Source organism: Tauraco erythrolophus, chromosome 3, assembly GCF_009769465.1.
Source record: "Tauraco erythrolophus isolate bTauEry1 chromosome 3, bTauEry1.pri, whole genome shotgun sequence".
Taxonomy (NCBI): domain Eukaryota; kingdom Metazoa; phylum Chordata; class Aves; order Musophagiformes; family Musophagidae; genus Tauraco; species Tauraco erythrolophus.
This window is the reverse complement of record NC_141467.1, coordinates 93,191,934-93,207,866: the sequence shown is the minus strand read 5'-3', so window position 1 is coordinate 93,207,866 and position 15,933 is coordinate 93,191,934. Positions and strand designations below refer to the sequence as shown.

Genomic DNA, 15,933 nt, shown 5'->3' with positions numbered 1-15,933 from the left:
GCACTCAGCAATGGATAAAGCAAGGAATGAAATCTGACAAAACTGGCAATTATCTACCACATGTCACCACTTAATTACAGCTCTTGTAAACAGCTAACTCCTTTTTCAATTTTAATTTCAAAGAAAAGAATATTTACATATAATATATATGTATATAACCACAAAACCAAAATCAAGTCAAATCCTTATCAAGGAAATTGCATTTTGAAGGGAAGAAAACATAATACAATATTAAATAGTACATGTCCAAAGATTTTGAAGGCATCACGATTTTCATGTTTTCTTCCTCCAGTCATTTCCCCCTGGATTTTAATAGACTAAATACTTCATTTCAGAGTAAATAAGTGGAAATATTATAGAGCAACTCCGGTAGAGAATAGCTCCACTACTGAAAAATGCTCGAGGGGTGGTGATCCAGGACTCTGACTTAAAGCAAAAATAAACAGCGTATAATGCCACAGCAAAGAAGTGGCCAATCAGCACCATTGGTTTAGGAGATAACCTGTATTAAAAATAAATAGATAAAGCATGTAAATAAACAGAATCTGAAAGCACCGACCAATTTTCATTTTACAAATAGACATCTCCACTCAAGATTACACATCGTCTTGCGATTTAGGCAGCTCTGGTCCTGTCATCTCAACTCAAAAACATGAACTTGGTTGTCTGTCTTGGCTGCTACACACCTTGTATTCCTTTCTACAGTACAGACAATTTACATGGCTGCTTTCATTTCCAGTAGTCTGTGTCTGCCTTTATCAACCCCCAGGGGATTATTCTCAACACGCTCTATCACTTCTAGCTCTCATTCCAAAGAGGGAGATACAGAAATGCACACATCCTTACACGTTCAAAGTACCAGGATTTATTGTGCATTCACTAGTTTCTGAGGGGTCATTCAAAACACCTTGATAGTTACCGATTTCCCAGTTCCTTATGCTCTTTTACAGAAGACCTCATCCTTTACTACTCTCAACTTGTCAAGCATGAAACACATCCATCAGCTCCTCTGCTAGTCTGGACCCCTCTACATCATCCAAACTCCCACGGCACCTACATTAACCTCTCTCCAGCTTTTAGTGGCAATTTTTATGAAGAAAAAAGAGTCAGCGTTTGAAGACACAGCTTCTAATAAACTCCAACCTTTAGTACAATCCTAAAAATATAAGCTCATATGGACCATCCTTGCTGTGCAGAGCTGACTGGGAGCAAAGCAGATCCTCACAGAGGCTCGCAATGCTCAACCCAGTGCACATTAACTATTATTATCAGCACACTGAACTTACACAGACAACAATCCAACAGGACCTGAGACACATTCTCCACCAAGTCTGAAGTAGTGGAAACAGGCCTTCTTTAGCTGATGCAAGGAATCTACAAAATGAATTAAAATCACTCAACAAATATATTCAACATATACCAAAAACTTTTTCAGCATGCACAACAGCGATATTAAATCCAAGACTTCAGTACTTTGGTAGTTGTCATTCTGTTAAATTCAGCTGGATTTTGAGCTAGTTTTGTTTAAGTAAAAGATAGTTTTATAGAATATCTACATTCTCTCGAATTAACTGACACAGAACAAGTGTTTTCTGTTTTTTTTCTTTCTTTGTGGGGTTTTTCTTTGGTTTTGTTTTTTTAATACTAACTCGAGACTTGCCTTTACATTGCTAAAACTCAGTTTACATAACACTAGAACTAAACAGCTAAGCAGAGAACACAAGCTAACTCTTTAAAATCCTTTGACTGATATATTTTTAATATAGATCAATATACATATATACATACATGAACACATGGACTTACGCTTACACACATGTACATTCCTTCCCCAGGCATATTTATTTACCAAGCTGTAATTAGTCAGAAGTGATCTTTAAAATATATTTACCATCTGTGCCAGCAAAGAGTTCATAAAGTGCCTGGGCAAGAACGTTCACTACAAAAGAATGAGATTTTTTTCTTGACCAGTAAAATGTTCTTTTTGCCTGAAAAAGGAAAAAAAGAAAAATTTAATTTTGTCAGTAAATACAGAAGAGCATTCGAAAGATTACCTAAGAGGTGGTAAGGGTCATACTCATGAAAATGCAGGGTGAATTTAGTGCCAAGTTAGATTGGTTCCAAGCTAGGTCATTAAGGAAGTTTGGAAATGGAACAAACCAGTTATCTAGGCTTCTCTTACATTAAATATAGGGAAAAAAAAAAGAGTTAGTTCCAAGGTGTGCTTCATCTCATCCTATAGTAGGTGGCAGGGGTAGGTCAGGAACTTGACCTTAAACACTCTCCTAGTTTAAGGATAAGTGGGAAATAACAAAGTCTGAGGTGACTAGCTGAGATGCAAGTATCTGCATTTGGTCAGGTAAGTCCTGTATTGTTCTGACATTCAGGGTCCCTCTAAGTGCTGCTCAATTGTCAAATACACTTGTTGAATCATTTACTTGTAGTCTATAATTATTTCAGCTGTAATCTAGCCAACACACTATGCCTAACCCGATTAAAAGCCATAAACAAATAAATAAGCAATCTTATTATCTACTCATCAGAATTTTGGGTATAAATCCCACCGAAAAAATAAACTCAGCATCAACACTGATGGTGCCGATTCCTGGGAAAGAAGGATGTCTTCTAACTTACTACTCTGAGATTAACGCAGCAGTCAAAAGGTTAGTGGAGCATTGAGATGCATCTTAAAAAACTCGGTACACATGCTCATTATTCTGTAAGCACCACTCACACAAGTGCAGTGGTCCAAACCCACCCCATTTAAGATCAATCTATATCAAAAATATACTGCTAATATTGGAACATCAGTTCACACTAGCAAAGCACGCTGACCAGACGCAGCACACCAGTCTCCTTCAGCAAAACATGACGGGTCAGTAAGCACAGTTCTGAATCTGCCTTTTAGCCACACAGCCATAGTACTCACAAATCAGAGCTCTGTGTACTGGTGAATGCCTAATGTATGATTTATCTGTCCAAAGCTTTCAAAATAGCCATGCTTCACTATTAACCTGCATGTCCCCAAGTCGCATAAAACTTAAAAGTGTGTCATTAAATTGCAGCAAAAGCTGCCTAAAGTAAGTCCAAAACAAAGCTTCACCTTAAGAACATCAGAATCTTCATAAAGGTCTGGAATATCCTGCAGCAAACTTCTCCATATTTTAATATCGTTTAAAATAACACTCATTCCTCCACCAGTTAGAGGGTGTCTTATATTATACGCATCTCCTAAAAGAAGAACACCTACATAGGAGAGAAAAATTAATGGGATACTGCATGACCATTATATAATCTTAGAACTAATACCCTCTATTTTTCAAAAAAATGAAACAGTAATTACTAAGAATCATTCCCATCAGAAAATGAGATAAATAACAACTAGAAATTAAAAAAGAAAAAAAGAAAGGAAAAGAAAAAGGATGTCTTTAAATTAACAGGCTTAAAAAGGCTTTAAGATGATCAAGATCAAAATATCTTTTCCCTATAGGTATGCATGTGTGTGTGTCAAAGAACACAAACACACACACACACTTTTCAAGGTAATTTTCCTTTTTTAATCAAGTTTTGCTTAAAAAGACCACACTTGTATGAGCTTGAGCAATTGTGTGATTTAAACTTAAAAATAAAGCAGGCACCGATTTAAAGTCTGATGCCAATATAAACTTTCCAGTTAAGCTATGCCCAAGGTGCACGTTTTCAAAATATTATTTTTCACAGAGGAATTATGAGACAGTTGTATCGAACAATGAATACACATCTAAGACAACAAAGGCCTAAGTCCCAGATGAAGTTCATAACGCCTTTTTCTCCTCCTTTTATTTCATAATACACACCTTTTTTGTTAACAGCTGAAGGAGGCAAGAAGCTGGCTGGCATAGTCCTTAAGCGATCGTTCTGAACAGCTACCAAGAATGGTTCCTTTATGTGATCTGCAATAACCAAATTTTTAGTTACACTACTTAGAGTCTAGAATAATTTGCACACAACCCATTTTAGCCTCCTCTTAGAGATACAATCCTTCTGAATTGCCAACCTCACAGACGTGAGCTGAACAAACTGTGATTTGATGTGGAACTGAAGAAGGGTGAATGGTTACTGAAATAGTAACTGTGCACATGGAAAAAGCCCACACAGTTTAACAGATACAATGAAATGTGCCTTTTTTGACACATTTAATAGCGACAATTATGGATGGAAATCTTTCTAGACTTACCAGGCAGTTGTGGATGAATGTTCTCAATCATATATTCTTTTAGATTTTTTGGCATTTCCCCTCGAATATCAACAAGGACTCGAGTCTCAGTTGAAGAAATCTGATAGATTAGTACTGGACTAGTTTTAGCTAAAACAAGTTCAGCATAATTAGTTTTAAACTGTGGTGCATCCTTAAAAAGAAAAGAAGAGAGAGAAAGATTGAGACTGATTAATGAAAGGATATTAAACTTCAGATATACAAAATCATTTTCTGAAATACTTTGAAATAAAATACCGTATCATACTATGTTTGTGCTATTTTTCTCTTTAAATGAACAACAGAAGTGTTTTGAAAAAGGAAGTTCTGCACTTCAGTGTAGTTGCAATTCTTTTGGCAAGGCATTTCAATATTTACTAGAATATATATTAAGTTATACATTTCATTTGAATACCTCACTAATATTTCATATATGCCATAGAACACCTGTAATGTAATCAATGCAGCAGTCTACTGCAAGATCATTTTGGTTTCTTTTAATAAAGAAAGTGGTGGGAGGGAAAGAAATACACTAGTCTGTACACAACTACATGGAGATACCAGCTGAGGAAGAATCAGGAGGTCCTATCTAACCAGGTCTTAAAACAAGTTTCCAAAAAGTAGAGAATAGGAGGCACCTGGGCAGCAGTAACTATAGGGGTAGGGACCCAAGAACTGCTGGAGTTCCTCCAAATCAGTGTTCCCAGTCCAGTGAAAGTTCTGTAGTTCTGGTTCCTTCTCCCTTAATTATTTTTGCTGTTAATCCAACGCTTATTACAGCAGCTACAGAGGGCAACACCCAGCCAGGATTCCTACCTGGGTTCTCCATCCACCCAGTTACCAACCTAGATTCGCACTTCCTGTCTTAAAGTCCTGAAGGTGTAGATGTGCCTCGTTACAAGGTACCCCACCTTCAGGCAGGAGCACAGTTTGGCATTATTCTGGAGTACAAAACATAGGTGGTTTGACCCACAGCTGCCAGCATGATCTAAAACTCAAGATTTCCACTCCCTGAACAAGTGCCCTAAGTACTGTGAAAAAATTAGTGTCACCATCATAGCTGCTGCTATCTTAACACAAACCAGTCAAAGCCTGGGAAATACAGGGAAATAATGTTACAAATTGGGTTTGAGCTTTACAATGGTGCCTACCTTTAATCCACAGATTAGTGCTATACAAGGCATAGCACTAATAGTGCACACAGCATGACCTTATGAGATGCCGAAAATGTTTTTCTTAAATGAAAGTATTTCCTATGAACTGGTCTAGTGAGTCCAGTGCTCAGTTTAAGCTAGCTATGTTGAATCCTAATCCATCTTTTTTAAACCCTCCCTTGTCCAATTATATGTTTAAGATTAACACTGTACTTCACTCTCAAAACCAGAAATCTAACTTTTAACAACAATATCCATTTAAAACAAAAAAACAAACCCCAAACTGGCTCACAGTTACTTAAAAGTGTTTTAAGAGTTGAAAATCTGATCTGTATCAAATATGCCAAGTCTGACACAGCAAGTTCAGCTATCCAAGAGCTGGGATGGAGTATGCATCAGTAATTTAAGAGCTAAAAACATAGACCAAAATTTCCAAGCACTCCTCAGAGGGACACAGAAACTGGATAAATATCTAAAAGCACAGTTCTAATTGATTCTGTTGGAAAAGATAATGAACAACAAAATGTTCAGTGAAATTCAGACCCACATTAAGAAGCGGTAGCATACTGGCTTACATAGTATTATACATAAAAGTTACCTTCAAAATGCAACCAACAAAATGAGATGAAACAGTAACTTTGTTGGAGATCAAGTTTTTTCTGAACTTGGAGAAAAGTCCATCAGCTACAACAGTAAGTGGTGCATGGAGTTCCTGCAGCATGAATTAAAAATAAAAAAAGATATGACATTTTCACTTTTGTTTCAGAGCAGTGGGAAACAACTTCCCAGCTCTCATTTTCAATTGCACATTAGATGTTCTACAAAACGATACGATCACAGACCATATTTATAATATATGTATTAAGAAATATAGTATTTTTTTTCCTTCCTCATATTCATATTTAACTCTATTTCCTCCAAAAATTGATCCAACAACATACTCCACCTTTTTTAGACATGCAATCAAATAACATAGCTACGGGGACTGTGTAGGAGCTTGGATAAAAAAAAAAAGACAAGAAAGTAGAATAATTGCTCCCTTCAGCTATAAAGCTCTTCAGGAGAAAAAAAGAAAAAGAAGGAATTTTAATTTAAAGAATCATGCATAAGGAAGTAAACAAAAACCAACTGAAGTGTAACAAACTGAAATGCAGGAAGCATACCAAGAGCTTCTTTAAACGACCAAGCAGTGAACTCTGAGGAACTGTAAGAACAAGTAGTGTATATAGACAAAATAATATCTGAATAAACTGATTAGGTTCAGCTTGAACATATGCACAAATTCCTAATGTTTAACAAATGCATTGTTCTCTAACATAAGTAAATTATTCTAATTATTAAAATATACTTTTAAGCATTTTACTGTTTTGCTAATGTAACAACATTATTATACTAGAAAGCATTTAGAGATAGATGTTTCTTTCTACCTACAGCTTTCTCAATGTCAGTATATTAAGTGAAATTTACTCTAAATGGCTATAGATTTATACTGAGCATTAGTGCTTGGCCTTCAACAACTTCACACATTTGGCATGTGCCGAAAAAAAAGTTTTCCTTTTAAGCTTTCAGGACGTAAGCAACAAGGCAGAAAAGCACGCCGTGTTTCATCGGTACTCCTGGAGTATATTTTACTATTGGATGGAAGCACCTGATGAGCCAGTATGTGAGTGGGTTCCTCTACAAGCCGTTTTCTCCTGCAGAGGAATGGACTCAGTCACTTGCGTCACACAATCCTTACATCTTTTGCTGGGTGAAGGGCAGTCAGGCAAAATCAGATGAGAGTAGAGCTGAGTAAAATATGTTTATGACGTCTGAGCTCATAGAAGCGAGCTCTCGAGTAGAGCTAACGAAATCTCCTTCTACAGATTCTTATCTCAGATTATTGTAATACTATCTAATTACTCCAGCAATTAGAGCAAGATCACCTGCCCAAATGGGTTCCCTAGGGTCTAATGATCTGAACATTCATGCTACGGTTTTTCTACAGTCAACATACTAAGACTTTTACTCTATTCAGTTGCCTTGTTTTGATGATTTTTTTAAGTTGATTTTTAGCATAGTGGCTAATTTCAACCTCATTTAAGAGAATAAAAATCTCAAAGGTAATGTGGTGGACAACGAGGACTGAGAGAACAGAGAAACACAGACACACAACATAGATCAGCCTCTTTTATGAAAGGTTGTCCTTATTCCTTAGTAGGCTAAGGAATGTAACCAGGCTATGGTTTTCTTGTTGTTTGTTGTGGGTTTTTTCCCCTAAGTAGTATCCCAGCTGTAAAAAGTCACAGCTAGGGACACACAGTTACAAATAAATGTTTAGTAGGCATTTCTTACACTAGATTTCTACAATCAAAGGAGATCTAGGCCAGCAAACGAAACAGCTCTTTCCAGACACAGAATTTAAGCAAATTCATGTTTTGCTCCAAATGCTGATCTCCATTATACAGATAGGGAACTCAAAGCCTTAAGAACATCCGTGTTCTCAGGAAAGGTGCAGGCTAAAACACTGGTCACCCTGCTGCTGGTCCTATAGGTCACACTTAAAATTACAACAACATCATCCATAAATGTATAAAGCTTAAAAACAAATCTCAAAGCAAAATGTGCACTGTCTCTCTCCACACCCAAAAAAACCCAAATCCTTCTGCATTGCTGGATGATAAAGCCAACTGGATTTGAGAAAAAAACCCTCACCAAACTATCCCACCCCCCAAAAAAACACCTCTCCAAACTACCTTTCCAGTACCCACGTGTGATTCAATGGCTTGTTCTACTACAGTGGATTTCCTAGTATGGTTATTCATTTTACATGACATTTAAGACAGACCAAGGAATAGGACTTGGAACTCCCCCTTCCTCCAGCTACCTCAAGAGGAGTCAAGGATATTGTTTCCACTCAGCTCTCTTACAGCTTCCTACTTAACAGCACTTTGCCATCAAGTGGTGTCATGGTTTGAAGTGTGGGGGGAGAGATGATACCCTACACAAGTGGCCTGAAATGCCATTTGCCTGAGGAGGGTCTAAAACCAGCTAGCTCTCCTACATCTTGGGCAAGTACTTTTAAAGGGCTCTCTTACATATGGTTTTATACCACTATTTGCACTTCTAAATGACCTAAAGATAAGAGATTTTGTCAGCAATGCTCACAGTAGGATCTTCCAACTACTCAGGAGCTTTCTCAATCTTGCATGGAGGGCAGCAGAGCATAGGCAGGAGATTCCTGTCTTCCCCATCAGAGGACATCTGAACACACTGGCTACATAACTTTAGGCAGCAAAGGAATTTTAAAGTCAACAAAGGAGATGATAAATTTGGCTTTTCTAGAGAATAGGCAGTATAGCCAGAACTTCAGCACATAGGTTCTACCTAGACTGGTTTTCCCTAAACTTTTTATTATAAGTTCACACAGTTTCATATCTTAACATATTGTTTTTTCCACCAGTAACTCTCAAAAGATTTTAAACTCCAGACATAAGAATATTGAAATAAATAATGAACTGTATTCTCCAGAGACACTGAAAGCAGAAGCTGCACACGCAGTTGTAACAAGAATTCCCATATGCCAAGACTGTATCCATGAAAAAGTAATCTCCCTTTATTAAAGCTTTCACTTTCTTGATAACTGCATTATTTCTGTACTAGTGTCCGAAACAGAGGGTTTAAAGCGTTTTATATATATACACACACACACCCCTCCCAACCTCAATTTTCTCAACAAGGATCGTAACAGAAAACTGCCTCACCTTAGTGTCTCCGGTCTCTTTGTCCTTGTACTGAACACCCACGACACAGTCGTCTTCCTCAAGCAATTGTAACACAGTCCCCTCAATGAATTTTGCACTGAAATAAAATAGAGAGATTAGAACAGAACGGAGTAGGATTAATAATCCCAACATTTCAAGGCACTAGACACAAAAGGAAAAAACAGATTTTCTCTGATCTTGTCTCTGCCAACACAGTTTGTTTAAATTTCCAGACAAAGATGTGTTTTCAACCACTTTCAGAAGCCACTTTACACATGAAAAAGTGCTTGTCATTAATTTCAGTTCAACACTACCATTTGGTTTGATACCTGAGAATATTCTAAAACTGCAGTGCTTATCTTAAACACCCTACCACTTAGCAGACTCCCCAGTTGTGCTGCAGGGGCTCCATGGCCATGTGAGAGATGCAGAGAGGAGTCCTGACGCCTAATAATGGTCAGAAACCAGGCAGCTGAGTGAGTCACCCCTGCTAAACCGTGGGAAATGCTGACAGTGCGGGTGAGACCTAACTCCAAGCAGAATTCAGGAGCAAGATCTGAAGTAGCACTTCGACACTTAACGTGTACACTACAGAAAAGTGACGTACCTAATTCTCAAGAGTAGTCCAAAATAGTCTAACCTGTTTAGCACAGAGTTTTTCATCTCAGGAATTCAGGATACACTTTTTTTTTTTTTGTACTTATGCTTTTAAAGTTCTGCTAATGCTTATGTTCAGAGTTTGAACCGAGCATTCCTTACTTCTACCTCCCAACCAGAGCTATTTGCAGTTCACAAACTAAATCTCTGTAAACTTATAGCCCTTGCTGGGTCTGAGCTGTTAGACCTGATCCCAGCAGTTCAGACTCAGCAGCTCGAAATGGACACTCTCTGTCCCTCACAAATATTTTCACATCCAGGTGGAATTCCACAACTTGGAGAAATGAGCTAAAGGTCCACGTGAGAAAAAACCAGCTTGGTATTTTAGGCTCTCAGAGGGAACATGCGCAATTGAATTAATAATGTCTTTTCTACGTGTCAGCCAGCACAGAAATTTCAGAGCAGATTGTGTCTGGCTTAACTTGCCAGGCCACAGGCAGGGTGGCTGTATCAAGGTATGAAGGGTTATGCGTAAGCACACTGAGAGAAACTTCAACAGCAAGGGAGTGCAGCAATATGTCACATTAATAGCAGGTGAATCACAGTTCTACAGATCCTACTGGCTTTAAATTTCTTTTATAGTTGTCATTTCAGTTATCTGAGTAAGTGCTCATTTCTTTTTCTGGTTCTCACCCACTATAAAAATAATTAACTAATGATACTCCACCTCATTCCTCAGCAAAATTAATTTTACTCATCTGAAATAAATTCATATTGCCTAGGACTTATAAAAAGGATATAATAACTAGTAATAGTTATCCCCCTATATTTTCACAAGCTTTGAGAGGAAAAACAAATCCTCATGGCACTAGTAAGAGTTCTTGATTTCTTCTGCACACTAATTTAACATGTAGCTTTCTATGCTACAATTAAACTGGAAAGCAAACATACACAAAGCGAACATTGAAGGCAGTGTGCAAAAAGGCAAAAGAATTAAATTCAAGTCACAAACATTAGCTTTTTTAAGTTTCTGCTTCAAAGACTGTGTACAGCTACCGGAGTTTTCCCATAAGTTGAACAAACAGGTGCTCAAATTTCACTGAATTTGAAGCCTCAACAAAAAATCTTTAGTTTTCATATCTAGCAAATGCCATTGTCATTAATTTTAACTGTACTACTGAGCTGCTATCTTTCAGTACTACTTCAAATAATTCACATGATACAACAGGTATGACAGGAGAACGCAATTTTCCAGTTCAGAATAAAGACAGTTAAGGTAAAAAGATGATAAAGCCATGTTTCCCTTGCACGCATTATTCAGGGGGAAAACAAACAAACAAACAAACAAATATCTCACAGAAAACAGCACCTAGGATCTATTGTTTCAATAAAAGTTTCCTTCTCATCTCTTGTACAAAAGAAAGCTACCAGTTAAAGAGGAAATACCAAACACTAATTTTTATTTCATTAGGAAGAGAAGGTGTCTTCAAGATTCTGCAAAAACAAGGTTAATAACTGGAAAGAGCTACTTTCATTTAGTGTTCCTTTCTAGTTATTTCGCTTGACTTCTTGTTATCAGAAAAAGCAGAACATGCAAACGCAAAAGCAGCTTGATTTCTGCCATCGCAGGTAACATCAGTGGAAGAAATAAACATCCCTGCTCATTGCAGGAGGGTTGGACTAGGTGACCTTTAAAAGTCCCTTGCAACCCGAACCATTCTATGATTCTAAGAAATCATACCAGATTTGCCACTTGTTTCTTGACCAAAGTTCATCACTCACTGAGAGGAGGTTGCTGCTGGTAAAAATGCCAAACCCAAGAATCAGTAGAAGAGAACCCTTTGCCCTTAAACTCTTCTCTCACATGGATGGACCAGTACCTTGCCTAATATTTAAAGCCTATATTCCTGTAGTTTAGAGATTAAATTTTCCCAAAGGCAAATGTATGATGTATACACAACTCATGAAATCAAAGTGAGTAACTATAGCTGTCACGTTCTCTCAGTCTTGTTCATTGCAGCCTTCTGTGTTGGGACAGAGTGAAGTGGTGAAGGAACCTCATGGATGCTGAGAACAGTGCTTCTGAATCTCAGCATCCCAACTGTGATGTTCACAAGGTGACTCACTTGGGCTCTGCCATAGCTGCCCTTCGGAGACCCATGATGAACTGGCCATGATGAAAAGATCTTCCACTGGCCACACGGCCATCCTCAGATGTTGGATAAGGAATTTCAACCTCCGACTTGCTCTCTAGGTCATGAATTATGTATCCATTTACTATTTGTGAATCAATACCTTCTACTGTATCTGAAAAATATAAGCCAATAGATGACTTAAAAAAAGTCTTTAAGAAAGTTTAATCATGCATTGAAAGTATTTCTTTAAATAGAGTCCAATTTTCTTAATCAAAACACATGTTGAAGGACAAGTATTTTCAAAATGGCAGACTGGAAATACGCAAGCAATTTTAATTCAAATATTAAGCATAGATAATCATAACGTATTTCTTCACTTTCCCTGTAGGCATGTGTCCGGGTTTTGGCTGGGACAGAGTTAGGTTTCTGTTTAGTAGATAGAATAGCGCAGGGTTTTGGATTTAGTAAGGGATTTGTTATAAGAAGAATGTTGATAGCGCACTGATGTTTATAGTTGGTGCTGGGACATCAAGGACTTTTCAGCTGCCGTGTTCTTGCCAGTCTGCAGGAGCACAACAGGCTGAGGGGGAGCATGGCTGGGACAAAGCGTCCACAAGTCCCCTTATGATTTGAACTTAGGCTTAGATGGAGGCTCAAATTGGACAATGGAACACTCCATATCATGCAACGTCATGCCTAATATATAGATGAGGGTTGACTGGGAAGTTTGGGATGCTCTCAGAGTTCTATCTTTCTCTCACTCTCTTTTTGTGCCTCTCGCTCTTCCAAGATTGTTGTTTTGGGACTTATCTGTTTCAGGATTGCTTGCTGGGACAGGACAGGCGTTGGTTCATGGGTGGTGAGCAATTACACTGTGCATCACTTGTTTGTATATATTATAATTTTATATATTATCATATATTATTATCATTATTACTTTTAATTATTTAATTATTTAATTGTTCTTATCTCAACCCACAAGTCTCCTTCCCTTTTCCCCTTTAATTCTCTCCTTCATCTCCCAGGGGTGGGGAAGGGTGAGTGAGTGGCTGCCTGGTGCTTAGTTGCCGGCTGGGTTAAACGATGACAGCATGCTTTTTCTAAAAATGTATTTGAGTGTAGTAACTGTTGTGTTATAGATATACTTACATTTTAAAATGCACTCACCTTCAAGACCCAAGTCTCTAAGGGCATTAAAACCTCCAGGTTGCAGCAATTCTCCAACTATCCTGTCAGGTTCTTTCAGATCCCTCTCTATCACAGTCACCTTTCTTCCATCCCTTGAGAGCACTGTGGCTAAGGAAGAACCAAGGACTCCTGATCCCACAATGATGATTTCTGGATCGTATTGGGGCAATGATGTTGTATTTGGAGCAGTCTCTGACAGATATGTATCTGAGAAGTTTACTTCTCTTTTGCCCTTGAGAAAAAAAAGCCAACAAAGTTACATGTGCCAATGTATCTGTACCATAACCTTGTCAGAGGGCTGACTTTGGACTGGTTCTACTTTGACCCAGGGGACTGAGAGCACATCGGTAGCCGGAAAGCATCTTCCAGTTTAGTTTTGCCCAAAATTGAATCACTTGTACTCTACAATGCAACAAAAACAAGCAGAGAAAACACACCTCCCCCCCCTCCCCAACCCAACATACTTGCTTAAAACTGCCCTGCTGATCAAAGATACATGACGAACACAGTCTCAGGGAGACTGAAAGTCAAGTTCCTATAAAAGGCAGTAGGCCAAGGCTGTCCCGTATTCTTGGTCTACACAGTAACACACCAATGCCTTCATACCACTGGGCCACTACTACACGGAGGCCTTAGCACTTTGCAATAAAAAAGTTATCAGATTCACTGGAAAATGTCTTTCTCTTTCATTTTACTGTAGGTGAATCCACCTACCAAAACAACAGCTTAGAGTAATACTTTGCATGGAAAAGCGTCAGCAGACGCAGCTACCTGGGAAACCTTACAAACAAGTGGTCCTGAAATGAAAACTCATCAGATAGATAGTCAAAAGTACAGGCAAATTACCATTCATCCACATTTAAAACTGTTAAGAATTGACATATATCAGGTTACACATCAGTTAACATACAAACCAGCACCTGAAGACAAGTTATGTTATAGTACCTTCCCAACAGCATCTAATCACATAGACTTCAAAGTGAAAAAAAGTTGTGAGGGCAATTCCAGTGCAAGCCTGCAAGTCATTTCTCCAGCTGGTAGGATAGAGTTCAATTCACTCTTTCACAAATGCCTCACTGCTACAGTGCTGACAGTGATAAAAACACGATTGCATCAGTGAAACAAATGCTCAGAACAACACTGACACCAGGATTTCTGGTGGCACAGTGTCATGTTTATATCTGCAACACAGCAAGGGTGTGCAAAATTATCTGGATTCAGGTAATACAAGAAATTGGGTAAAGGCAGACTTTACCAGAGAAACAAAAATCCAGAACCTTTGACTTGCAGCCAAAAAGTAGTTTCAAGTTCTTTTGTGCAAAGGGCCAGTGTCCCGCTGAAAATGCCCAGAAGCACACAGGAAAGCAGCAGAACAGTGCTGACCCACAGATGTACTGAATATGCATGTCCGGTCAATAGTCTTAGATGGCAGGACTCCAGCTAAGGTCCAGCCACGAGCTACAGCTCTCTCCGCTGTCTCTCACAGCAAGTCTCACACTGGGCTCAGTGGAACAGACTGATGATCAGAGCTCAGGCCCTGTAGCTACTGTGCAAGCAATAGTTTAGCAATCATTTCCAAATAACTCTATCTGCAGTTGCCTGCACAAATTTGTTTTATACAGAAGTATTAGGAAGCTGATCACAGAACCACAGAATGGCTGAGGTTGGGAGAGGCTTGTGGAAGTCATCTGGTCCAAAGCCCCCTCCAGCCAAGTGGGGTCAGTTAGAGCAGGCTGCCCAGGACCATGTCCAGCTGGGTTTTCAGTATCTCCAAGGATAGAGACCCCACCACCTCTCTGGGTAACCTGTGCCAGTGCTTGGTCACCCTCACAGTAAAAATCTGTTTCCTGATGTTCAGAGGGAACTTCCTGTGTTTCAGTCCGTGCCCATTGCCTCTGGTCCTGTCAGTGGGCACCTGTGAAAAGAGTCTGGCTCTGTCCTCCTTGCACCTTCCCTTCAGGTATTTACTTCTATACATTGATGAGAGGCCCCTGAGCCTTGTCTTCTCCAGGCTGAACAGTCCCAGCTTTCTCAGCCCTTCCTCATAACAGAAATAGTCCCAGTCCTTCATCTCTACAACAGATTGGCAATTGAAGATGTTTTTTTCTGCAATTACAATTCTTTCTTCAAACACATTTGATTTGACTCTACAAAACCCCACCTCTGTCACTTCAATAAGTTTCACTGTTTCTTTCATCATCCAAAACTAACACAAAACATGACAAATCAGACAGCCAGCATCTAAAGACCCTTCTCCAACCCTTTCTTAGCTCCTTTCCCTCACCAGTGCAGAGGGTCAGTGGTCTGAGGGAACAGTAGGAGTACATTCCACCCCACGTGCCACATCTGAATTGAACGTACCTTTCTGGATTTGGGTTGTTTGACTTGCTGAGATCCTGGGGTGGGTTTTGCCCAGAAGAAGCCAACAAGTGGCAAAGCTGAGAGAACATCAGAGAGCATTCCCAGGTGGGTCTTCCGCTGCTGCTGCTGCTGCTGCTGCTTGGGCCCCCTGAAGTGGTACCTGTACGACAGCAGCAAGCCAAGGGAGAAAAACACCAACACGGAGAGTAGCACCTCCTTATTAGCGTAAGTCATGAGGTCTCCGCACTTTTTATACACGTAGATGAAGGAGGCGATACCCAGAAAGGTCCACATCGTGAGCGGACTGGTCACTGCTCCTGGCTGCCTCCTCTGAAGCTTTCCTGCTGACTGATGCTCTCCAAAACGGATTTTTGAGCAAAGTAGGAAAAATGTATGTATAGAAACGCAAAGATTTCCTTTGCAATGATAGGGAGGGAGATCTCAATGAAAAAACAAGGAGCTCCACAAACCCCTGTAGAGGTATAAGCCCCACCGCGCCGGGCTGCCACAGGAGCCCAGAG

General features: G+C 39.2%; 1 protein-coding gene across 1 annotated transcript; it reads right to left on the bottom strand.

Annotated features, from left to right (window-relative positions):
* Positions 1-273: 273 nt before the first annotated feature.
* On the bottom strand, positions 274-15,716 carry SQLE (squalene epoxidase). The gene is made up of 11 exons (XM_009977795.2): positions 15,413-15,716; positions 13,031-13,283; positions 11,855-12,035; positions 9,132-9,228; positions 5,987-6,100; positions 4,217-4,388; positions 3,837-3,932; positions 3,104-3,246; positions 1,892-1,988; positions 1,287-1,374; positions 274-502 (listed from the first exon to the last, which is right to left on the bottom strand). The coding sequence occupies exons 1-11, from the start codon at positions 15,704-15,706 to the stop codon at positions 310-312; spliced, it is 1,728 nt and encodes a 575-aa protein (XP_009976097.2). The 5' UTR covers positions 15,707-15,716; the 3' UTR covers positions 274-309.
* Positions 15,717-15,933: the final 217 nt, after the last annotated feature.